Consider the following 27,490-nt stretch of genomic DNA (forward strand, 5'->3'; position numbering starts at 1 on the left):
TTAGCTCATTAATGACCTTTGCAAATATCTCCACGGTGGGCTGGCCTCTGTGGGCCCCTTGACCGCCTCACCGGCCACTAAGCTCGGCGTTAATGAATGACTCGGGCAGGCTGGTACAACAGAGGCCCTCTGTGAAGCCAGAGGCACTGGAGGGGGACAGATCATTAATAAATATTGATTTGGCTCCGAGGGAAGCAGCCTGCAAGAGAGCTGGCCCTGGACACCCACGTCGTGGTCTCATTAAGTCGGGGTCAACTGCTCAGCCCGGACGCCAAGGGGTGGCTGGCTCAGGAGCGCTCCTGAGCAAGAGGCCCCACAGGCCTGGTGGGAGCCTGCTTCCTGACCAATGGGTCAGAGAAGGCCTATTAAGTTTATAACAGTTCAAGGAGCAGGCTGAGTGTTCTGGTGAACCCCCTCCCTTCACCAGACAGACGTCCATCAGCCCCAGGGTCTAGTCAATGAGGCACCCAGCCTTCCCCCCGACTTCTGCCTCCAGCCTGTCTTAGGGAGAGCAATAAATCCTCCTTTCCTAGACCCAAAATAGAAGGGTGTTCCCATCCTGTCTTCCCAGGCTCCTGGATGTCTCCTCTGAGGCAATGGCCTCCAGCCTCACAGAGAAACTCCCCAAAAAGGAAAAGGGTAGTGTGCCAACATCCTGCAGGATGAAGACTTTTGAGGGTTTTATTTTTCTCTTCTAAGGAGCCTCTGCTTTTTTTCCAGAGAAGGAATGCCTCTCAGGAGGGTCTTGGCAAGATCGGGTGAACCAAGTGTTCCTGCCTCCTCCTAGACAGAGCAGAGGAGTGGTAAGTTCAGGGCTCACTTTCATCAGTGATATGACAGACCGATCATGTGATCTCTCCATTCATATGTTAAAATAATAGTGAAAAAAATAAGAATGAAAATCAAACGAATGAAAGCACCTTAGCATGAAGTAAAGAGGTAAAATGTGTTGAAATAAATCAATGATGGAATGGATGAATGGGAATGTGTGATATCATGAATAAGTAAAAAAATGACACACAGCATCCTTTTTCCAATTATCATCCTAAACTGACACTATCCTCCCAATATCCTTTGGAAGATGTCACGTATCTTATAAACAAATATACTAGCAATTTGCCCACTGTATCCCCAGATACTGAATTCTGGTTCCTGAAAGCTTACACTGCACTCAGTCTGAGCACCTGCCACTTACAGTCTTAGATCTTTAGATCAGAGTTATGGCCGATCTAAAGCCTCTTGCTTATCATGTCTGTGTCTCTCCAGGTGTCCCTCCCTGATCCTGCTCCCCCTTCTCCCTACCATGCCTGAGGCTGGCTTCTGTGTGCCTAAGTGCCCCTGATGCAAACCACGCTTCCCTATTCCTACAGATATCATGCCACCTAGGAGCTACCTACTAGATAATAAGGCACATGGGTCTAGGCACCATGAGTATCTTTGTTCCTACTGCATCCCTATCCTGTGGTTGACACTGGGTTGGTGCTCAGTGATGAATGATTAACTGAATTAGGGTATAGATATGAATGAAAGAGTGGAAGATGGCAAAGCCAACCATGGTTAGTGAAAGAGAAAGAAACCCTCAAGAGTTAGGATTTTAATAGGTAGGAGCCACATAATTTATAAAATACTAAAGATTTGGGTATCATGGCCAAATGCTACAAATATTTTGAAGAGAATTCAAACAAACAAACCAAAAAGGAGGATACTGTTTTGGGTAATGGGTATTGTCAGAATGGTAAGGAAGAGGAGAAGAAAAGAAAGAAGGAAGCAAGAACAGAGGGAGGTAGTGAAGAAGGAAGGGAACCTGCAGGAGAAGCTGGCCTTCTGTCTCTTAGACTAGTGCTATTTCCAACATGACGCACAGCCAAGTGGTTAAGGGGAAGCATCAAAATCGTGTTCACAGGAAGTAATGTTTGGAAATGATAGGTCATTCCCAGAGCCCCTCCCCCCCACATCATCCCACACATGAACTAGTCTCTCTGGCTGCCAGGGGAGGCTGGACCCAGCCAGGGTGTGTCTGCCATCAACTCTAAATCATTACCCTTGGTCAGTGCCCCTACCCGTGCAGCTCATGGTGTCAAGTAGCCTGATGGTGGGCTGGTGTTGTAGGTCATAGAGCCCCTCCCTACTGAGGCCTGAAGATGTTTAAGTTCAAGGGCTACTCAACTCAAGCAAGTTCAATCCATCAAATGCCATAACCTTCAGGCTATCTTCCATGATCTTCCCCATAAGCCCTAAAAAGTGGCCAAGTCAGTCTTAGATCTATCTTACATATGAGGAAGAAGAGGTAATGAGGTCACTCAGCTGTCAGAGGGTCAGATAGGATTCAAATCTAGCTGGCAGTACACAGAATAGGAGTCCAAACCCTAAGTCTTGACTCTTACGTTCATGGCCCTTTCTGAGTGGCTATCATGTGCTCCCTCAATCCAACATGAATGGCAAACCAACGTTGTTACAATCATCTCATATTTTCTTATCACCTCCTTCAACCGAGGGAACACACTTGTCACACAGAGAAAAGGTATTTGACGGGGTAAACTGGAATGGCCACGTGGATTGTGGAGTCTCCACTGTCCCAAATGAGCACTGTGTCTCATTTCCTAATATTGAAAATGAGAATAGTGGCATCTGCTTGCTCTAGTTATCTGAGATGACTGTGGTGAAGCTTAAATATCTAACAGGAAAGAATTCTGAAAACACTGGATTTGGCAGCCAAATGAGGGATCCCTCTTATAGAGAGACTGCTTATAAATTTATGATTTTCCTTAGCTCGGAGCCATGTGATCTGGCAAATGGACTGGGTTTGCCCGGATCTTTGCTCACCAGCAAATAGAGCTGACTCTCATAGACTGTGAGGTAGCAAGCCCCATACCAACCACACCAAGAGGCTCCGTTTCCAACTCTGGGCTTGGTACACACCCCCCTGCTTTGGCTTATCCTCTTAGCCGAGGGTCTGCTTGTGTCCATAAGGCTTTCTGCTGAAACAGAAGTTTAATCCCCAGCTGTCATGACTTAGGACAACATCCACACACCCAGCAAGCATCCAGGTAGACTGAAAAAGGCTGTCAATCCTTTTACAAACATGCAGATCCTTGGTCTCCTGCAGACCCAGAGCCACGTGCACCTTCAGCACTGAGAGATGTCACTGGGGCAAAGTGAAACACACAAGAGAAGATGTGGAACCAAGAAGAGGACAAAGGGAAGAGGGCAGCAAGAATGGAAGCACAGAGGAAGGGAGAGAGGAAAGATAGGCATGGGTGGCCCAGCCATCTGGAGCCCCTACAGCCCTAAGCAGCTTTTCTCTAAGGGTCCTCACCTCCTTGGGAACCATGACCTCTTTGAAACTCACGCATGTGTACCATCTTGCCCACAACCCCAGGGGCTTTTCAGGCTCCTCCAAGGAATTCTATCCTTCCTCCCCCCATAACTTCTCTGAAGCCTCAGCCTTCTCAGCGCCCTGCCCATCCTGGCAGTACTGCTGGAGCAGCAAGGGGGCCGGAAGACAGGGGCGGGGGGTGGGGTGGGAAGGAGAAAGGAATGAGTGTAATGATGCTGCTCTTGTCTCTTCACAATAACTTTTTCCCTTAAATCATTGCTTCAGGAATTGATACAAATAAAAAAGACAAAATCCTATGTGCTCCCAGGCCAGACAGATAGAAACACAGATAAACAGACAGAAAGATGAATAAATATATAAACAGCCCTTCCACTCCCCACAGAAAATATAGTCATACTGGCACTTTGGACTCCCTTTGCCTCTACCGCAGGACTCTTATAATTACCACAACTTGAACAAAATCCACCAGATGTCCATTTGCTCTTGGAAAATAGCTCCAATTGGATACATTTCTCAAAAGGTGATAATCCTAGACCTCTGTCTAGCCAAGACATTCTGTCCGTCTGCTTCTCCTGCCTGCAATCTGCCTCCATGTAGGGATTTTCCATCCCCCCTCTAAGCGTAATGTCATGCAGAAGACTCAAAGGGAAAGGTAAAAGGATTAGTAGATTGATCGATGGAAGATATTAATGCTCTTTCATGTTGGGTAGAAGAAGGCTTTGAGGTCCTCAGGAGAGAGGGTAGCAAGAGAATAGACCTCAAGTATTCAAAAGACTCTCTGGATTAAAATCCTATTAAAGTCACATCAGCTCCTCCAGGAGGCATTTTAGAAGGTTGAGGTTTCTTTAACATGTCACCATAATTAACCTTCCCTTAAGCTGTTTTGGGTGGGGAACTTTAGCAATTAAGAAACTGAAAACTTTCATTTTCTATCACCCACATGGCCTTTTGAATGGTTTAAAAATGAGAGTGGAAAGTGGTTTAGCCTAATTGATTCAAGGGGTTCAGATCTCCCACTTCAACCTGCTGTCAGACTCACTCCTGAGATCTGAGCCCCTCAAAAGAAAGAGCACTTTGTCGAGTGAAAGAATCAAAGGTTCAGGTCTACCATGATGCTTTTCTTCCTCTAATCATTCTCCCACTGAGTTCCATGGAAAGAACAACTCTGCAAAGGGATGGTTGTTTTCCCTATAAAGATCTGTTTCTGGGCCCACACTCCAGTTCACAAAACTGAGAAATCCAAAGAGCCACCCTTCTCTGCAGTGGCATGACAGTACTGTTTCAGAACTGTGGGCACCCTGAGCCACTATTTTGTTCTGAGGACACGGGAGTCCAGAAGCTGTGTCAGATAGGGGCAGCCAGTAGGCACTGGGATGACCAACAACCTGAATAAATAAAATGAGACACGTGTTGTTTTCAAGGGTTAGACCTACCAGTGTTGTCTTCACCAGCTCAAATGTCAACTGTTTCAAATGTCAACACTCTGCCAGATTCCATCACTTTGCCCTCATCATAACACCTGTCCCTAGACTATATTCACCGGGGTGTCTTGTTGCCCTTGCAGCCTCCAAAAGGGTAGTATTGAGACTTTCTCCCCCCAGCTCCTACCGCGATGTATGCTGCACCGGGGTGGCTTGACACAGGCTTACCCACAACCACACAGAGTTTACTCTGTGCCTGAAGGCAAGTCATGGCCTCTGATTTTTTACAATGAAATATTAAGGAGTCTGTTGGGCTGTAGGACCTTTGAGGTCATCTGCCAGTTCTCAGACTCTCAGAAAAAGTTGTTGTGTACAGGTTGGCTTTTCATGACTCCTGTGCTTGGGTCATGATTTATCATAACAATGATGATAATGGTAAGAATAGAGAAATCTATTAAATTCTTAAACAGACTCTACAGGGTTCCCAATGTTCCACCAGTGTTATTTCATCAATCCTACAAGGTAGATTCTTGTTACTCCCATTTGATGCAGTGGGAGATCGTGGAGGTCAGTCATTTGCCCAAAGTCACACCAAGTGTAGTACTCTCTGGTTCCGGACCTCTGGAGTCCTAACTATTTTTGCACATCTCCATTAAGAACCTCTTTTCTGAGCCTCCAGTTCAGGCTACCCGCCCTTCAGCTGATCTACATACATCTTTCCTGGCTCCCCAAGGAGCTGCCTGTCTGCTCAATTGCTTTGATTTCCTACCCCAGGACCCCAGCTGGCCTAGCCTCCACCTGCTCCAAGCAGAGGCAGAGTTTGCCCCAAGATCCGGCAGGCCCTTTGTCCTGAGGGCCTGCAGCTCCTGTTGCGAGCAGGTGGCCGGAACAGCAAGAGAAGGCGGTCATCAGCAAAGCAGCTTGGGAGGTGGAAGGAAAGGAAGGCAAATAAGGGTTGATCTGAGGAGGAATTCCAAGTGCTTGCCCCTCAATGACCTGAGCCCGTGTGCTTGGCTCTCCACACTCTGCAGGGGCAAAATCCAGGAATAAACTTTCCTTGTCTTGGTGATAGCCATAGGAGGACAAGGGCAGGAAGAGAAGAGATCTGCTGGGAAGGCCTTGGGGGTATCTTTTAGAAAATGTTTCAATGGCCTGTGCAAAGGGAAGACCCACATCTTTCCTCATTTTAAGACATCTCTGCCAATTAGAATGTTATTTTCAGCTACAGAGCTTGAAACCCCCTTGATCCAAAGTCTTCACTGTTTGGGGGGAAAAAAAAACTTTCGATTTTACAGTAGAAAAAAGTGTGTTTTGATTATTTTTTTGGGGAAAAAACAGTTCATCTCAGCAATCACACTCCTAAGTACCCAAAGGAGCTAAAAACTCATGTCCACACAAAAACCTGCACATGAATGTTCATAATAGCTTTATTCATGATTGCTAAAATTTAAAATATATAAAATTGCAGCAAGAGAAAGAAAATTATTAATATAAGAAATAACTATCTTGAAGAAGTGAAAAAAAATATTAAATGTCTAAAATGTGCTACGTACTCCTCTAGGTCCCTAACATACCTTCTGTAGCTTAATCCCCTGCAGTGGTAGATATTATTTTTTCTAGTATTTTTTTTGATGAGAATGTCGAGTTGCTTGTGTTGTAGAATCCCTCTGTTTCTTACCTGTGTCTTTCTTCTTATCCCGGGAAAGCTCATGAACAGTGGCACCAATGTCATGCCTCAAGATCTTGATGATGTTTCCCAGGACTGGCATACTACGTTTATCCAGATAGGTAAAAAATTCATACTCATCTTTCTTTAAGCGAGAAGGTCTGGATTCAATGTGGGTCAGGTTTATATCATTCTCCTAGAAAAGAGAATAGGGAGTGTGAAGGAGAAAATCACTGGAATTAACACAGACAAATACACGAAACTAGGGTGGTGTCTGGGTGGCTCAGTTGGTTAAGCATCCAACTATGATCTCAGCTCAGGTCTTGATCTCAAGTCATGAGTTTAAGCCCAACATTGGGCTCCATGCCCAGGATAGAGCCTACTTGAAACACAAGCACACACACACACACACACACACAACCAAAGTAAAACAACACAATAAAACACAGAGAAAGGAGGAACAGGATATATATATATATATATATATATATATATATATATATATATATAAAGAAGGAAGTCCTTAAAGTATTGAAAGTTGTTTACTTTTCCTTACAAAACCAAGCAACAAAAGTGGGGGAAATAGTGCAAATGCTACAGAATTTAATCACATGTAAATCAGCTAAAGGCCTAGAGTTGCAAACCTAAGACTTTGGTTTGGTTCATATATCTAGGGAAGCAGTTGTCAAAAATGTTTACATAGGGAAACCTTGTTTCCCAAATGAAATCCTCTAGAATCTCAATAATAATAATATCTCAGTAAGTTAATAACACAGAAGCAACATTGCCCAGCTTAAATAGAGTCCCCAGGAGTCAGGCTTATTGGGTTTATATCAAAGTTCTCATATGGATTATAAGATTAAACAATTTACTTTCATGTTTCTAAAGCTCCCTTTTCCTGTCTGTAATTTGGTGATATTAATGATACCTGCTTCATAAATTTGTTGGGAGCATTGGTAGAGATGATGTATACATACCCTCGGATACATGGTAAATGCTCAATGAAAATTAGCTAGTATAGCTACCATTCATATTTTTATACAATTACTTTTCACTCAGATTATGCAAAAAATATATGTTGTATCTTCCAGGTACTGATCAACCCAGGTGGTTGATATATATCAGTGAAAAAAACAGACCCAAGATAGTTTCCTTTACAAAGCTTACATTTAAGTTGTGGGAGATAAATAACAAACAAAAGATAACTGATTTCTGTATTATTTTGTAATGGTTATGATAAAACAAGGCCAAGGGGAAAAACACAAAGCAGAGCAAGTGAAGGTTATAGCCAGTCCTGGGGGAAAGCAAGGACAAGCTGCAGTACTAAATAGGGTAGACACACAAGGCCTAATTGAGATGGGAAGATTCATGTATATGTGGGTTTTATTAAGTGCCAAAAACAAAAAAAAATACAATACTATAGCTCCTCAACTTTAGTGTCTTTGGCTGGTGATGTTTCAGCTATCATCAATTTTGTCATGAAAAAAATCATTTATGTATTTTGATTCTCAAATTTAAATGCATGGTAGTCATCTGCTTCTCATTCAGAAAGTCTGATTTCATTGACAGAGCCATTCTTTGTGAGGAAAGCCAAGAATATGCTCTATAGTTTCTTAAAACAAATAAATGATAGAGGTTGTCCCAAACATTTAAATGAACAAAATGTACCCTGAAAAGAAATCTAACTCGACTAATTCTAAAATTCCAAAAAATGAAATTCATCAATATTATAGTTCAGGAAGTATATCTTTTTTTTAAGAGGAGGGAGGGACAGAGGGAGAGGGAAAGAGAATCTCAGGCAGGCTCCACATCCAGTGTGGAGCCCGACACAGGGCTTATTCTTACTACCCCGAGATCATGACCTGAGCCAAAATCACTCAAGTAGGACACTTAACCAACTAAGCCATCCAGGTGCTCCAGGAAGTGCATTTTCTCCTTGATTGTTAAGGGCATACAGTTGAAGAGAAAACATGGATAATTAAAATGATGACATCTTTTAATTTTGATTATCACTTCATAGTTTAGAATTATGTTCTGTGAGTAGGTTAAGTTGTAAAACATGAAATCAGAGATGATGGTGCTTTGCCAGAAGTGGCCAGAAAGTTACTGGTATTCTGACCTTGTTCAATGCCTTCCCTGTCAGGGATACAGTGAGGATTCTACAAACATCAGCTTTTATCATTATTATTTACTTATGTGCAAAGCACTAAAAATGAAAACCCCTGAGTATAGCAAACACAATAATAAGTAACCTCACACAGGTATTCTTGCCACACTCTCTTCTGCATAATCCCCAAGGGCACATGATGGAACCATTGTTTATGGGCACCAACTGCAGAAATACACCCTTGACAGTGATGACTAGGTAGCCCAATGTGAGGGTCCCAACTAAAGAGAGAAAAAGTATGTGGAGGAGGTAAGATCAGAGAGATAACAGTTGCTCTGAAGCTTTCCAGACAAACAGAGGTAATTTCCTAAACAAAGCAAAGACCAATGTCATCCTTCTTGGCTCAGATAGAAAGAGAAGGGGTAAGTTCCACCTGCTATTTACCTAAGGTGAAAGTTTAAAGGAAGAAATAATAAATTCCTGCCTCATGTAGAGCAGAAAATACAGCAAGGCCATGAACCAAGAGTGGACACACCTCTGGCATGCTCATTGGCAAGAGTACAGCTGGTGGTGTAAGGGATGAGAAAGGTGGGAGGTGGCAAAAAGCCTGGAAGACAGACTGGTGGTTGTGTTCAACATCCACACTCCATCCTTCACAAAAGCACTTCCAGAGAGAAGCCTCTTACTTTAGGAATAGCCATAAAACAACATATGCCCCATGACTCAGTTTTTATAATTCTGGAGATCTAACTTATGGGGAAAAAAATTCACCAAAATTTATAAACTAATTAAACTCCCACAATAGGGGAATGATTAGGAGAATTATAGTGGAATCACTCAATGGAGATGTGCCACCAATGAAAAGCAAGTAACATTCACAAATCAGTCAACGCTATATACCATTAACACATTAACAAAACAAAGGATTAAAATCACACAGTCATCTCAATAGACACAGAAAAATCAACTTGACAAAATATAACATCCGTTTATGACAAAAGCTCTCAACTAAACAGACATAAAAGGGACATACCTCAACATAATAAAGGCCATATATGAGAAACTCACAGCTAACTTCATACTCAACAGTGAAAAGCTGAAATTTTTTGCTCTAAGACCAAGAACAAAACAAAACATGGAAGCCCTAGCCACAGCAATTGGACAAGAAAAAAAAAATAAAAGGCATCCAAATTGGAAAGGAAAAGGTAAACCTATCACCCTTTGCACATGTCATGATACAACGTATAGAAAGCCCTAAAGACTCCACCAAAAAACTAGTAACTAGTAAAAAAAAAAAAAAATTCAGTAAAACTGTGGAAGAGGAAATAAACATGCAAAAATCAGTTGTGTTTCTATACACTAATAATGAGGTATCAGGAATAAAAATTAAGAAACCAATCCCATTTACAATTACCTCAAGCAGAATAAAATACTTAGGAATAAATTTAACCAGGATGTGAAAAACCTATACATTGTAAGACAGTGATGAAAGAAATTGAAGAAGTCACAAATAAATGGAAAGGTATACTGTGCTCATGAATTGGAAGAACTAACATTGTTAAAATGCCCACACTACCCAAAGCACTCAACAGATTCAATACAATCCCCATCAAAATTCCAAAGACATTTTTCACAGATCTAGAACAATGAATCCTAAAATTTGTATGGAACTACAAAAGACCATAAGTAGCCAAAGAAATTGAGAAAGAAGAACAAAACTGGAAATATTACATGCCTTGATTTCAAATGATACTACAAAGCCATAGTCATCAAAATAGTATGGTACTGGTACGAAAACAACCCATAGATCCTAAGTTAAGAGTCTCTTATAGTTTGTCTCCCTCTCTGATTTCATCTTATTTTATTTCCCCCTCCCTTCCTCTATGATCCTCTGTTTCTTAAATTCCACATATGAGTAACTGGGTGATTGGCACTAAGGAGGGCATATTACGTAATGAGCACCGAGTGTTAGATGCAACTGATGAATAACTGAACTCTACATCTGAAACTAATGATATGCTATACATCAATTAACTGAATTTAAATAAAATAAGATATATAAAAAATGAACACATAGGTCAATGAAATAGAAGAGAGAGCCCAGAAATAAACCCTTGCATATATGGTCAATTAATCTATGCCAAAGGAGAAAGAATATATAATGGGGAAAAGGAGAGTCTCCCTAATTAACGGTACTGGGAAAACTGGACATCTACATACAAAAGAATGAAACTAAATCACTATCTTATACATGAAAATAAATTCAAAATAAAGACTTGAATGTAAGACCTGAAACCATAAAAGTCCTAAAAAAAATAGGCAATAAGCTTTTTGACACTGGGTTTAGCAGTATTTTTTTGAACCAATCTCTTCAGGCAAGGGCAACAAAAGCTAAAATAAACAAATAGGACTAAATCAAACTGAAATGCTTTGGCATAGCAAAGGTAACCACCAAAAAAAAAAAAAAAAAAGCAACTAGGAGATAATTGCAAACCGTACATCCAATAAGTGGTTAGTATCCAAAATATATAAAGAACTTACATAACTTAATATCAAAAAACAAACACCTCAATTAAAAAATGGGCAGAGGACTTGAATAGACATTTTTTCCAAAGAAGACATACCAACAGGTACATAAAAAGATGTTGAACATCATTAATCATCAAGGAAATGTAAATCAAAACCATACTGGTCAGATTGGCTATTATCACAAAGACAAGAAATAACAAGTATTGGCAAGGATGTTGAAAAAAAGGGAACTTGGATAGCATTGGTGGGAACGTAAATTGGTGCAACCACTATGGAAAACAGTATGGAGGTTCCTCAAAAAAATAAAAACAGAACTACCATACAGTCTATCAATTCCACTTCCAGGTATTTATCTGAAAAAAGTAAAACAAAAACACCAATTTGAAGAGATGCATGCATCTCTATGTTCACTATGATAGCCAAAAATGTGCAAGCAACCTAAGTGTCCATCAATGGGTGAATGGATAAAGAAGATGTGGTGTGTGTGTGTGTGTGTGTGTGCGTGTGTGTGTGTAGAATATTACTCAGCCATAAAAAAGAAAACTCTAAAGAAAAAAAATTGCTATTTGTACCAACATGATGGACCCAAGGTATTATGCTAAGTGAAATAAGTCAGACAGAGAAAGACAAATACCATAAGGCTTCACTTACATGAGGAATTTAAAATACTAACAACAACAACAAAAAAAAAACAAATGGAAACAGACTCATAGATACAGGAAACAAATGTTGGTTACCAGAGGAGGTAGGAGTTGGGAGGCAGGAGAAATAGATGAAGGGGATTAACAGGTGGAAGCTTCTAATTACAAAGAAAATAAGTCATGGGCATGTGATGTACAGCACAGGGACTTTGTCAATACTATGGTAATGACTTTGGATGGTGACGATGGTAACCTGACTTCTGGTGGGGATCATTTTGAAAAATTTAAAAATATCAAATTACTATGGTGTTCACCTTAAACTGACAAGGTGTATGTCAATTTTACGTCAATTAAAATAAAAAACAAACCAAAGGGGGCACCTGGTGGCTCAGTTGGTTGAACCTCTGCCTTTGGCTGAAGTCATGATCCCGGGGTCCTGGGGGTATGTGCTTCTCCCTCTCCTTCTGGCCCTCAATCCCCACCAGTGCATGCTCTCTCCCACTCACTCTCTCTTTCTCTCTCTCTCAAACAAAAAAATAAAATCTTAAAAAAAACAAGTAACAACAACATGCATAAAGCCATGTCAGTAATCTACTCCAAAATATGTTAACAGTAGTAGTCTACAGATGATGGATTTACAGATAATTTTGTTTCCTTCTTTCTATTTTTTATCATACTTTGACTTTTCTAAAAACAACACTTATTACTTTTATAATGAAAAATTTATTTCTTAAATGGTTGCAATGACAACCACTTGGGAAAATACCCAGGATGCATATAAGTATATGATAATTAAAACACATTTTAAAAAATTATGCCTGGGCCAAAAGAAAAAAAGAAAAAGACTAGAATAAAATGCATCCAAGTGAATTATTATGAGATTATGTATAACTTCTATTTAGTTGCCAAAAGCGTTATAATATCAGACTTATAATGAAAAGAGACATTTATCTTTTAAATGTGAGTGAAGTTTTCAGCTAAGGACACCCCGCCAAACTCTTTAAACTATTTCTTTCCCATTTGAATCAATTTGTTAATAAATAACTCTCAAGTTTGGCATGCAATTTCTTTACTGGAGTTTGTCCAGCTTATCAGTGTGGATCCTTAGATACCAATAATTTTGGTTGCTAAGAGAGGCTTTAGAGATGAACCTCCAAACCCAATTATGATCACAGCTACCTTTTAGTAAATTAATTTTTATTTTTAGGCAAAGGGGTCTGTGTAGGTTTACAAGTTGACCACATCACAGACATCTGAGTGAAGGCAAGGGAAGCTCGGAGAATTGTGGAAGGGAATTGTGAAGACAATTTCATGACTTGTCCAACAGAATCAACTCATAAAAGATAGCAAGGTAACACCTTAATCGGGATGGCTGAGCAGAGAGCATGGGGACTCAGAGAAAAAGAAACTGAAATGAACCTCTGATTTCAATAAGGATTAGCTAGAAACCCCTTCCTGCTCCCATCCTTGAGGAAAACTTTTCTAAATAAGGGTCTTGGTCACTAGTGAATAAAACTACAGATGCACAGAATTCACAACGGTGAAAAATGGATTTGCCCTTCTGGGTCTTTTCTGGCTTAGGGTCCATTCCTTCTTCTTCTGCTTCACTGCTGGAGAAAAGGAGAAGGGTACAGTGGGGAGAGTGGGCTTTGGAAACTAACCTGAGTTCAAGCTCTGGCTCTGCTGCTTTCCACCCTTGGACACAACAGTTGGTCCTCCTGAACTTTGGTTTATGGTTAAAATAAAGACAATAATATTACCTCGTAGCTCAGGGGGAAAATAAAAAAGGAGAAAAGCACCTCACACAATTTTGGCTTCATTGATGGATATACAGTAAAGACTTACTATTATGCTTCGCCTCTTTCAACTTGATGTAAATATACATTCTCCAGGGAGGCAAGATGCCTTATGTTTTATGAGATGTTTCTCCCTTTTTATTTGCTTTACCCTAAATTTTTCTCAGCTTCTTTCTTTAAAGCATGTTTCAAAAAGGAGAAAGAAAAGCAGAAGGTACTTTCAGACAAGACTAGGCTGGCAAAGGAGAGTCTCTTGCACCACTACAGGCTGTTGCCTTAGAATAAACTTGAACGAAGTTAAGCTCTGGCCTATTCCAGAGGTTTCTGGGGGAAAATCAAAGATATTCACTAAGAATGTCCCAAATCGGGATCCCTGGGTGGCGCAGCAGTTTGGCGCCTGCCTTTGGCCCAGGGCGCGATCCTGGAGATCTGGGATCGAATCCCACGTTGGGCTCCCGGTGCATGGAGCTTGCTTCTCCCTCTGCCTGTGTCTCTGCCTCTCTCTCTCTCTCTCTCTCTCTCTCTCTCTTTCTGTGTGTGTGACTATCATAAATAAATAAAAATTTTAAAAAAAAGAATGTCCCAAATCATTGGTCTCACGTAAACCGACAGGAGCGTTCAACAACTCATTCAACCAAGCACCTTCCATGTGCCACTGTTCATGGTGCTGGGATATGTGTGAACAGGGTGGGAAAAATCCCTGCTCTTCCTGAGCTTACATTCTTGAAGCAGAAGATTAACAGTAACTATGAAAAATAAGTAGAAATATATATATTTCTACTTATTTTTAGAATAGACAATCTTCAGATTGAATGGAGAAAAATAACGCAGGAAGGAGGGATTGAATATTCTGGGGTGGGGGGGCTGCCATAAGGTGCTATTTTAAACAGGAACAGCTCAAAAAATAAGCCGATGATTTGTAAGTACAGATCTGAAGTCAACAAGAGAGAAAAGTATGAGGGAACCACAAGTGCAAGGGTCCTGCGGTAAGACAGCACACAATATGACTGAGGAAGGCCAAGCAGGCCTAGAGTGTCTGGAGCAGAATGAGCAAGAGGATGGGCAACAGGACATGAGGTGAGCCGTCACCGACAGGGACCTATGGGCCCTTCCCTGGACTTCACGTTTCGCTCAGAGTGGTAATAAGAAGCTATGGAGGGTAATGAGGCAGAGAAGATACCTTTCTTGACTCACACTTTGAAAGAGGTGGTCTGTTTAAGAGTAGCCTCATGGGCCAAGGGCAGAAGCAGTCTGGAGGCCCCTGTAGTATTTGGGGTAAGAAATGATAGTTACAGGAGTAGAGAGGGGGACACAGGCATAAGGGGGACCTCTTATATGTTTTGCCCATCTTGTCCTGTGAGAGGGCCCGGAACCACCCTGGTAGAGCAATAATCTGGAAGTAAATCCACTGGGATGAATAGGAAATCAAACACCGTCAGAAAAGTGTGGGCCACACGATGAAATTGTGGCGTGAGCACCATATTTTTGCCCACCCTGCCCTGGAAAAGACTCCTCAAGTGGGTTCAAGCTGCACCATCAGCCAGATTCATGCCCTCTGGAGACCGTCCTCAGGGACACACTCTTGATCCCACTGGAAAAATCTCCGTTGTAATCTCTGGGCCTTTTCTGGCCTCTGTCTTCTCCGTCTCTGTTAGATTATCCCTTCACCTTCCCCTCATTTAGCTGGAGTTGCATCCAACTCAGGGGAGACTCCTCTCTGGGGAGAACTGGGGCCTCTTTAGAGAAAAGAACAGTTGTGTCCTTGTGTTCCTCTTCATACTTTTGCTCACCCCAAGGGTCACAAGATAGAATAGGCCCAGTTTCAGTCCAGGGCTCCCAAAGAGCAATCACAACTCATGTGATTGGGGTCATGGCACTCTTTAAATTGTCACCATGTGGGATCGAATTTCATAATAAAAGTTCAGAAAGTATATCCTGTGTTGCTCTTTCTCAGACACGTCCAGCTCTTAAGTGATTGAGCGGCTAAAACCCACACCAGTGTTCAATCTGAAGTCCTTGTAGTCAACCCTTGCCCGTGCAGGAGGGTTAGTGCTGCACCACCTGTGCGGGTGGACAATGAGAGCAACTTAAATGCCCACCAGTGGGACAGGATGCAGTACAGTCGCACATGAACACACAGCAGGGAGAACCAATGAGAACACTGAGCAGATCATCATGGCAATGTTTGTCATGCCATCATCAGGAGAGAAAGCTGCAGAATGACAGTCGTCATACAATTCCAACTTTACGAAGAGTCAAAGCTTGCAACTCTGTGCCCTACATCACTAATGGGCAGCCATATATAGCACAGTCTAAGAGGATGGGTGGGAATAATATCAGATTCAGATTAATCCCTACATCTGGGGAGGAAGCCCAGGGACTTTGGTCATTTCTTAAGCAGGGAGTGAGTTACATGGCTGTTCTTTGTATCATGATCCATATTAGGGCCTTTAAAGAAAATTTTAAGAAGTCATCTGGGTGGTAAGAACTTTTTTTTCCCCACCCCTAATGGAGCTCAAAGCTCTTCTTATTTTGATTGAAGAAGCAGTGTTCCTGTAGACATTTTACCGCTCACGACTGCTCTGGATCTACGGCCAGTGGGGTCAAGGCAACCCTCGTGATTCATTCTAGATCCTGTCCTGCTCTCCAGGCCCAGAGGTTACAGGCAGGACCTTAAAGTCCAAACTTCACATAGTAAACATGGCATATCTGCCTACATGTAACCCTGCAACCCAACCTCTGTCCCCAGGAACTCTGAGGTGGGCAGATACAAAGGATGTGAGGATTCTACGGCCTGACCGCTTGCTTATTCTCTGCCTTTAAGGGATGTGGTTCTTTGTTCTGGAATTCAGTTCCCCCCTCCTCTCTCTCCTGGCCACCCCCTTCAGGTGTCAGCTCAAACATTCCATCTGCAAGAAACCCTTCCTGGCTGACTCTGCCTTGTGGGCCCCTGAGCTTCTCTCCTTTCTGTAGGGGCAGAGAACAACCATGACTCGCCCCAGTCTCCCCAGCACCTTTACAGGATCTGTTAGCAGTGGATGCTAAAAAAAAAACAAAAAACAAAAAACAAGAAAAACAAAAACAAAACATTAATTGAATGCATAAATATGAGAGGATGAGCTCACTGAATATCTGATACAGAAAAGGCACAGGTCCTCTGGGTACAGGCAGAGCATAGGATGTGAATGTGGCCAATACCAACTGGGCCTTTTCCATTTGTTTCCAAAAGCCCCGTCCATCGTGAAGACAGGAGGTGACCTCTGAAGCAGTTTTGGTTAAGTGTCTAACCTTGGGCAGCTTGCTTAGTCAGACCTCTGTGTCCCCATCAAGTAAACGGTGCTAATTGAGAATACCCATGAACTCAGTACTCTCCATCCATGTATTTGCTCATTCCCTTCCTTAGAGAACTTACAGTAAGGTGATTAGTGGAATGCTAGCAGAGGGAGGGAGACCTCTTCTTTGCAACCTCCCCAGGGGCCTGACATCTGATTTTACAGCCTATTACGAAGCCACTTGCAGCAAAGACTCTCAAGAGACTATTTTTCCACAAAGGGGCGGGACACGAGCTAGTAGAGGCTAAAAATACAGAGAGCTACAGATAATGTTTAAATAAATGCATGAAGAACCGAAAATCAGAACAACTGAGGACAGTGAGATGTTTTCAAGTTCACATGTTTTCAAGTTTCATCTTGGTGTCTTCCTAACTATTTGACCCCAGTTCATGAAAACATCTGCTTCAGTCTCTCCCCATGAAGCCAACACAGTACTTCTGTATCTCTGTTATAAATACCCAAGTGATTGTGTTACATTCTGGTATTGTTACTAGCTGAGGTCAACAAGTCCACAGGTCCACTAGCAGGTAACAGCTTCCCTTCATGGGACAGCGATTTTGGTGCTAATCATCCGAGGAAAAGATGGGCTCCCAGGGAGGGAATGAAGCCTGACCATGGAAATCTGCCCTCACTCTGCAGATCTCAGGTTTTGTTTGAGGAGTTGGGATGCCCATAGGCACTCTTGACGGCGAGGGGCTAATGAAGCTGTCACCATATGGAGTTGGGACAGGGGTCCAGGTCATCTAGGTTCACACAACTCTTAGTCCTTGGTTTATTACTCTGAGCATGTACTAAGGTGTAGTTAAATGTCCCTGCTGCATGTCTGCTATGCTGCAAGCCATCGAAGGATGGTCCTGTCATCAAACATGGATGTGATTGGGCAGCCCGGGTGACTCAGAAGTTTAGTGCAGCCTTCAGCCCAGGGCCTGATCCTGATCATGAGACCCAGGATCAAGTCCCATGTTGGGGTCCCTGCATGGAGCCTGCTTCTCCCTCTGCCTGTGTTTCTGCCTCTCTTTCTCTCTGTGTGTTTCTCATGAATAAATAAATAAAATCTTTTTTTAAAAAAAACATGGATATGATTGCAGTGAGGGACTCCTAGGGTACAGAGGATTCTCCATATGGAATGTTCTCCCTCCATCGCCAATCTTAGGGGAGCTGGATAGATTTGTGGCCTTTGTCTCTATTAAGAACAAGTAAGTCTATTTACACCATGATTTTTGCTTAGATTCTGCCCTGCCTTTCACTGGCTGTTTTCACAGTGGGGATACTTCTGTGTAATGCCTTCTGGCACCCTTCCACAGTAGAAATGTTGCCTTTAAGTGATTCCAAATATGCCTCTTGTGATTTCTACACCTTGCCCTTTTACCTCTGAAGCAATAGAAAAAGTAGTATTTCTCTCCCAGAATAGCCCTTCAAATATGTCCTTGCCCCATCTTCCCTCTTCAAGACAAATAATCCTAATCCTTTAACACCTTTTCACATTGCTGAGAACTTAAGACTCCCTGAAGTTCAATGGCTCTCTAAAACTGATATGCAGAAACAAGAATAAACATTTATTGCGCTCTTACCATGTGTCAGGTACTCTAACAAACACTCCACAAACATTAATTCATCTGATTTTCACAGAAGCCCTGTGAAAGATTCTTATTACCTTTATTTTTAAAAATATGGAAACTAAGCCACCGAGAGGTCATATAACTGCTCCAAGCTCATCCAGCTCATAGGCAGTGCAACAAGGTGTTGAACTCGGTTTGGTTCTAGACAGTATACTCTTAACCCAATACTGTTCTACTCCTTGGGCCCCCAAAACCTAGGTTATAACTGATGGTGTGGAGCTCATAACTCTAAAACAGCATGAATCTAGTGGAACACTAATGCCTGCAAAATATCAGTAGGCCTTCCCTGAACAAGACTGCCTGGCCAAATACATTTGGGGAATACCGGACACCATAACCTTGGATAAATACCCTCTCTGTAGGGCTTCCCAGGGCCTTTAATATGTTTGTGTGTGCGATGGCTTTCCAAAATCTAGACGGAGAATTTTCCAGACTTATTTACCCTTGGATCTCTCTTCTAATAAAATACCTATTCACATACAGAATTCGAAGGAATATTATTTAGGAAACACTGCATAAAGTGTAGTTTAGATTCTTTCATTAGTTTTACCTTTTATTATCTTTGGCTTCATTTTAGATGGTCCAGAGGCTTAGTGTCAACTACATGATGTAGGGGTGTTGTCTGTATTTCCATCTAACACTCGCTCTTCTACCTCAGTCACCCTGATATCACGAGAGATGTAAATACACAACAAACACGCTGGGGCCCTCACAGTCTCTCTGCTCTACTGAGCTACTCTTGTTTCCTCTAATGGCCCTGCCCTGCCTGACTCTTGGTCCTTGCTATTTCCTTTTGAATGTTGACAAACTATATTAAGTAATTCATTCTAGATTTTTTTACCTTGTTTTGAAAAGAAAAATAAAAAATCAAGGCTTTGGACTGTCTCTAGTCTTCTAGCATCCTTCTGATCTTTATACTTTTTCTAAGATTTCTGACAGGGCTCATAGATCACATGTGGAAGGGATAGAAGAAGTGACTGAAAATATTAATTACATTAGAATTTAAAAGTTCAGTATGATTATGATACCATAAATTCAAGTAAAATAAAGAGTCTGGGAGGAAATATTTGTCATTCTACAGAAAGGTATTCAGATTACATAAAATGTCAAGAAATCTGTAAGGAAAAGGTAAAATTGCCACAGAAAAAATTTAAAATCTGGATGTACAAGTCACAATTTACAAAGGAATAAAATCTAAAGTCCTGTAATATGAAAAAACACCTTATCATCTCACTTGTAATCTGAGAAACAAAAATTAAAATGATAAATTGGTACATCCTACTCCTTCTACTGTCCAAGATTAAAAAGCAATGATAAACAACTAACCTTAAAAGTATAGAGAAATGAGTGTTCCCACAGCAAACTAAAGGTAGCATAAATGTTACAGGGTAATTTAACAGTTTAGAGGACAACTTAGTAGTTTCTTTTAAAACAATATATTGAGGGGCACCTGGTGGCTCAGTCTGTTAAGCATCAGCCTTTGGCTCAGGTCATGAACCGGAACCCAAGTTGGGCTCCCTCTGCCTGTCCCTCCCCTTCATCATCATCTCTCTCTCTCTCTCTGTCTCTCTCCCTCTCTCTCAAAAAAAATAAATAAATAAGACTAAAATGTCCAAGCCTTAGGACCAGCAATTAAATTCTAGCTTAAATTTTTCTTTTCCAAATGCTATCCTTGAAGGCCCTTGCTTTTTTCTATTTATTTATTTATTTATTTATTTATTTATTTATTTATTTATTTTTAAGAATAAATTTATTTTTTATTGGTGTTCAATTTTCCAACATACAGAATAACACCCAGTGCTCATCCCCTCAGGTGCCCCCCTCAGTGCCCGTCATCCATTCACCCCCACCCCCCGCCCTCCTCCCCTTCCACTACCCCTAGTTCGTTTCCCAGAGTTAGGAGTCTTCATGTTCTGTCTCCCTTTCTGATATTTCCCACACATTTCTTCTCCCTTCCCTTCTATTCCCTTTCACTATTATTTATATTTCCCAAATGAATGAGACCATATAATGTTTGTCCTTCTCCAATTGACTTATTTCACTCAGCAAAGCCCTTGCTTTTTTCAATTTGTATTTGTATGTGAGTTGATTTAGCTAAGCATTTTATTTTCAAAATTTGTGCATATATTTTGCTCTATAATGTGTACACAGCAAAGTGCTGGATTTTTATTGTCTGTTTCTTTCTGTAGTTCTTTCTTTTTTTATCTAAGAAGCTCTCTATCATTATTGTTTAGAATAAGCATAATTGATCTTCATATTTATAGTTTAATAAAGATTAACTCATTGAATGCCCCCCCCAAATTTCCACATTGCATACCAAAAACAACAACAAAGTACTGCAGAATTGTCTATGACTTCAGAAAATCGGAAATATCACAGATGCCCAAAATAGGGGGACAGATAAATAATATATGGTACGTGTATGAACTACTCTTCAGAAATTATTAAGTGGATCTGGATGTATCAACATGTATGTATCTCAAAATCACTGCATTCAGAAAAGAATACAGAACAATTCTTCCTGAATATTTAATTGTGCAACTACTCAGAGGGTTTTGCCTACAGTAAGTCATTCAGTCCTATCAACTACCCTTTGAAACAAATGCTAGTATTATTATGAGGAAACGAAGCACAGAGAAATTATGCAATTTTCCCAAAGCCACAGCTGTCTCTGCAGAGTCCATGTTCTGGGCTCTACTGAGCCGACCCCAAGAGGCTGCAGGACAAGTGTGAACAGCACAGCACTTGTCAATGTAGATATCATTTTCTTTTTTTAAGGACTGAAATATAGAAAAAAAGTATACTAAACTCAGAATAATGCTGCGTTGGCCAGGAAGTCTGCAGCATGACAGGACTGATCAGAAAGGACTGCCACACATCTTTAATGCTGTAGTTCTTTATAAACAGTACGTTGATGTTTAATGTTTGAGACCATAATCATATAAGAAAAAAAATGAAAGTGAACCTGTCAAAATGTTAATAGTGGTTGATAGGGATGAGAGGGACGTAGGTAGTTATTATTCTTGCACTTTGATAACTGTTTCAATCTGAAAGAAAGAAGGAATACCTAGTGACCGGTCCCTTTCTCTCAAAGACTAGGAGGATGGAGCCATGATATTTGCATTAAAAAAAAACCTCCAGAAGTATTCAGATATGCAGGGACAGTTGTATTTGGGCAGAAGCATGGGGCACCAGAGAGAGCTCCTGGTTTGCCCATCCAGGATCCCGTCATCGCGATAGGTTAGCTGTGTGACCTTAAACAAATGCCTCAATCTTTCAGAACCCCACTTCCTTCACGCATAAAACATAGTCATATCTCCTCCACCAGGTTGAATGGGGACAGAATCAAGCATCCGCTATGCCTGGTACATCATATACTGTGGTTCCACAGACACTAGAATTCAATTTTCTTTTTTTTTAAAGATTTTATTCATTTATTCATAGAAAGAGAGAGAGAGAGAGAGAGAGAGGCAGAGGCAGAGACACAGGCCTTAGAAGGAGAAGCAGGCACCATGCAGAGAGCCTGACGTGGGACTAGATTCAGGGTCTCCAGGATCACACCCTGGCTGCAGGCGGCGCTAAACCGCTGCACCACTGGGACTGCCCTAGAATTCAATTTTCTATCTTCCTTCAATGAGGATGGGAAGGAGGATAACTTAACTCTGCATTTTGCCAGTCTGTTTAGAAGGGCAGAAGGGAAGCCGATCCATCTAATGTCTAGAGCAAGTTCTGAAATATATTTGAAAAAAAAAAATAAAACCACAATACACATTGACAAAAAGCCCCTCCACCAATCCCGGTATGGTGACTTCTACTTCCTCCTCTGTAGATGTATATAATAATACCACTTATTGACCATGGCAGTTGAGTTTTAGATAATGCTTTAAAAAGTTCATCCAGAGTACACACACTCACAGACACACCACACACACACCCTCCGGGTGCATTTTAGCTAGCACTGGTAATTTAGTTGCTTGTGGTTTATTTATTAGGTTGAAAACATCCTGTTAATTTACTATTATTTAATTTATTAACTGATTAAGGCCTGACCTCTCGAGGGAAAATGCTGATTAACTGTATAATACAAAGACTAGAATGTTGCATAGGAGCATTTTACAGATTCATTTTTCCTTATGAACAGTTTGTCATTCAGAAAGTGCTCTTTCTTCTCTGTGTTGCTTGCTCTCATTCAGGCAGACATCCCCCTCCCCCCCACCTCCTATGGATAGACATGTTCAATGTTTTTAAAAATAGGCTTTATTTTTTTAGATAGATTTTAGATTTATTTTAGATTTATAGAAAAACTGAGATGACATATAGAAATTTTTCGTATACTCTGCACCCAGCTTCCCTTACTATTAGCACCGTACGTTATTGTGGAATGTGTGGTAGAACCAATGCACTAATACTGATGCATGTTCATGAACTAAAGACCATACTGTATTTTAATTTTTTCCTTTATATCTAATGTCCTTTTCCTGTACCAGGCTCCCACTCCAGACCCACACTGCATTTAGAGGTTATATCCCATTAGGCTCCTCCTCTTGACTGTGACAGTTCCTCAGACACTCTTTGGTTTTGATGATCTAAATAGTTTTGTTGAGTGTGGGTCAGGTATTTTGTACAGTGCCCCTTAATTGAGACTTGTCTGATGTTTTTCTTCTAGCTGGATTGGGATTATGGTTTCAGAGGAGGAAGACCACAGAGGTAAAGTGCTGTTATCAAGCCCTATCAAGGGTTCTTCCTACCTACATGACTTATCACTGTTGATACTGACCTTCATCACCTGGCTGAGCTACTGTGTATTGGTTTCTCCATCCCCTTTCCATCCTGTCCTGTTTAGAAGAAAGTCACACTGTGCCCCCCACACTTAAAGAGTGGAGAGTGATGCTGTTCTTCTTTGAGTATAGAGTATCCACTTAAATTATTTGGAATTCTGCATGAGAGATGTGTCTCTTCTCCGTTGATTTATGCATTCAGTCACCATATATAATTTTTTAAAGATTTACTTATTTGACAGAGAGAGAGAGAGAGAGAGAGGTGGTGGGGAAGGGTTAGAGGGAGAGAGAAATCCAAGCAGACTCTACATTGAGCCCAACATGGGGCTCCATGTCACGACCCTGAGATCATCACCACAGCTGAAACCAAGAGTCAGACACTTAACTGACTGTGCTACCTAGGTACCCATGCGATATAATTTTATTAAAGAATTTAGAGTAAAAAATAATTGGTTCAAAAATATTCCTTCTTAAAATCCAGGACAAAAAAATTAAAAAATAAAATAAAGCCTAATTTGCTTTGCTTCTAATTAATTTCATTCTTAAGTGAACATTAAATATGCATAAAACTGGTCTGTAGAGGATATAAAGATGACTAAGCCAAGGTTCTCTGCCTGAAGCACTTTAAAAGTAAAGTGCTTTGGGAATACCAAAAAGATAGTAATTAATTCAGGAAAAGCTTGATAAAAGATGTCTGAAACCATGGCCAGCTTCCTATGTGTACAACTCGTGATTCTGAATGATTCACAGATTCTGATTCTGTGAATAGAGACACAGCAGTTCTGACAGAATGGAAGACTTCACTAAGGTCACACAGTTGGTTAATGTTAAGTGCCTGAGCTGAAAATCAAGCCTCTCAGTTCCAGATCCCATGTTCTTCTCCTGGCATTCAATTAGAAAATAACCCAGAAGTCTGCTATGCATTGTCCAAGGCAGAAATGAATGTTTACCTCAAATAATCGCAAGACTTTGGCCAGGGCACCAATTTCTTCTTTGAGTGAGAAGATCAGTGATATGGCACCATTTTGGTTGGAGTTGTCTTCAATGTAGCTTGTTTCCTACAAGATGAAGTGGTCTTGATTACAATGTTTTCCTGTGAAATCTTCAAGGAAGAGTCTGGCATAAACTTTCTCTTCTAGTTAAGGCCTGGAATACAATAAGCTACATATATTCTACACAGAAGGACCCAACTTCTGGGAGAAGATAAGTAAGTTAAGGGAAGTGATATTTTCAATGATGCCCCTAGGTCAGAATTCAATTTCAGAAACCTTTATTCAGTGATGTTACGGTCATCCTATAGATTCAATAGCTTTTAATGAGCACCTACCAAGGGCCAGACACCATTATAGCTCTAAGATCCGAAAATGAATAAGACAATGCCTCATCCTTCAGGGCCTCAATATTTGGCTTAATAGACACACAACACGGAGATCCTCAGAGATGGTATAATACAGTTCAAAAACTGTTCAGGAAAACACTGAAAAATACAGTGTACAAAGTACTAAAAATAGGTGTTTGAGACCAAAGATCTGGGTTGAAGTCCTCTGTCTTTCAATTACCGGCTGAAACACTTTGGGCAAATAGCTTGGCCTTCTAAGTTTCCTCATCTAGAAAATCATGCTAATAATAAGCCCTGTAAGCAGTATTCACATGATGAAAAAAAAACAATAGAACAGTTTACATATAAAAATGATGGAAATATTATAAATACACAAGAATGATTGTTTGGCCTTTGGCAAGGATCTCAGGGAAGCATCATGCTCAGGAAAGCTGTATGTCCTGTAAGCTAGGATCTAAGATATCCAGTTATTGAAAGAGTCAAAAAATACATAAAAGTAACACAAATGACCTGCCAGAAGATGGATGTCTTACACTAAATAAAATATGACAAGGATCTAGCACTTTCCACCTTCATATGACAGCAAACTAAGGTGCAATTAGGGTTGGCATTGCAGGGTTTGCTGCAATCTTTAAAAACTATACAGTCAAGTTTTATAATAATATCTAAAGTTCCCTGTGTACCCACAAATAAATAGCATGTACCTAAAACCAGGAGGAAAAACAAAACAAAACCATGCAGAACAATTACTCTCTTGTAAGAAAGTTAATGAAATTAGTGGAATGGGTATTACGTCAGCTCAGTGAGAAGCCTTGTTGAGAGCCTGCCCAATGACTCTCCCAGTAGCTCTCCCAGTGACTCGGCATCATCATAAGCCCTGCTGAAATATTGAGACCCTCAAAATGAAGTTCTTTTCATTCAAAAAATTAATATTTTCCAAGAACTCCACCGAAACCAAAGGTGTGGGGCAAAAACCAAAATCATCAGCAGGGTGCTTCAGTGAATGGGAAAACTGAACTGTTACATACCCCTAAATGGACCATGATGTTATTTTTCTTGAATACAGATTTTTTGTCTTTTTTTTTTAAATTCCAGTATAGTTAATCTACCATGTATGAAGAGTCTATAATGTTCCAGGCATTAGAACAAGCACTCGGTTCGGATCATCTCATTGAATGTTGGTACAATTCAGGAGGTAGGTTTTATTATCTACCAAGTGTCCGCTCTTATTGACAACAAAAAGAAGCATCAGAGAAGGTAAGTAATTGCCCTTAGGTATGCAGTCAGCGACAGAGCCAGGGCAGGACCCCACACCATGGGACCCCAGCCTACATCCGTCTGTGACTCACAGCTTCTTGCAGGACACTGCCCTGCCTCCCCCTTTTTAAACCCTGCCAGAGATATGCACAGGAGTCTCTGACACTACTCTTCTTCCTCCAGAGCACACTGAGCCCCTAGTCCTTCCTGGTTTCCTTGAAATGACAAAAGATTTCCATTTCTGGTTCCATTGGCAACATTCTCTTCTGTTGGCCTCCAAGAAAAGTAACACATTCCAGGTACACCTTAACAGCCACCACCTATGACTAGGGCAATTCAGACTTGAATGCACCCCTCCCCAACCCTCCCATCACCACCACCTTCCTGCTCCTGTGTATGTCCAAGTCCTAACTGACCTTTCCCAGAAATGACCCTCGGGGTCAGGTCAGGCCCTTCTTTTGTTCCCACTGCTCCCACACTAATCCAGCTCTTAGTGATCTGTATCCATCCAACCTAACAGAATTTCTCTTGTGTCCTCTTTCTGCTCAGAATTCTTTAAAGGCTCCCCATGGCCAGCCGGATAAAATACCTCTTTCTGATATTCAGGAGTATCTCGGTACCTCATCTCCCGAGTTCCGCCCACAGGACTCACCTCACCAGCAAACCAGCTTTCTCTTTGTCTTTTCAGCTTCTCCTTAAAGCAAATGCTCTGCACCACCCTCCTGCCTCCCTTTTCAAATATCTTAGCTCCCTTCAAAAGTCCTCTTGGGTCTCCCTCCTTACAGGAGACCTCGGTATTCCCAAGCTGACATGAATACTCCCTCCTGGTTCTAAGCATTCCGTTCAGCTTCTGATGCCCACATGACACTTGACTGGCAGAGCTGGCCCTATCTTTAGAGTTCATCTAGTTCCACCCCATATTTGGCAGATGCCACAATGCCAGAGAAAGGAAGGGGTGACTCCTCTGAAGTCCCACAGGTGGAAGGTAGCAGGTCAGTTACCCAGACTCCTAAATATCATTCTAGATAATTCCTTCTGCTACGGGCAATATATTCATATTAAGCTCATGTTTCCTGTAGACCAGGTATTCAACACTACTCCTGACTGCCTACTCTTACCCACATCTGTCCCCTTCACTTTCTCCCCACAAGCTTCCTAGATCAGAGTTCTTCAATGAATATTCCTTGTTTCTCCACTTCAAAATTACCTGGGGATGATGCCCTGTTCAAGTGCAGATGTCTGGGCCCCGCCGCCCTAACCTATCAAATTTGAGTGTCTGGGGTAGGATCTTAGAATCTGCATTTTCAGAAGACCCCAGATGATTCTTAACCATGGAAGACTTTAAAACCACTGGTAAATGCACAGATTATTTTTAATTATGACTTTTCCCAAATGTATCTTCAAATTCACATTTACCATATGATAAGATACTACTCTTTCTTGTTATTAATATTAATAATAGGACTTGCCATTGAATGAACACCCACTGTGTGCCAGGAGCCATACTTGGTGCTTTTTATAGCTAATGAACATCATCGCTGGCAGCAACTAGCACTGTTTCAAGACTTTACAGGTAATTAGCTCTCTAGTCCTTACAGTAGCACCAGGAGGTGGGTGCTATTATTTTGCAAATGAGGAAATAAGCTCTGCAAGTTTCAGTGGATTGTC

At 41.2% G+C, this 27,490-nt stretch overlaps 1 protein-coding gene across 1 annotated transcript in view; it reads right to left on the bottom strand.

Annotated features, from left to right (window-relative positions):
- The window catches only part of PAH (phenylalanine hydroxylase), a 79,898-nt gene that overhangs the window by 49,553 nt on the left and 2,855 nt on the right, over window positions 1-27,490 (bottom strand). Inside the window, exons 2-3 of the mRNA XM_072773375.1 lie at window positions 24,177-24,284; window positions 6,437-6,620 (exon numbers count right to left, since the gene is read on the bottom strand). Coding sequence (XP_072629476.1) covers window positions 6,437-6,620; window positions 24,177-24,284 — 292 coding nt within the window. The remainder of the gene's footprint in view (window positions 1-6,436; window positions 6,621-24,176; window positions 24,285-27,490) is intronic.

Source organism: Canis lupus, chromosome 13, assembly GCF_048164855.1.
Source record: "Canis lupus baileyi chromosome 13, mCanLup2.hap1, whole genome shotgun sequence".
In the NCBI taxonomy this organism is placed as follows: Eukaryota; Metazoa; Chordata; class Mammalia; order Carnivora; family Canidae; genus Canis; species Canis lupus.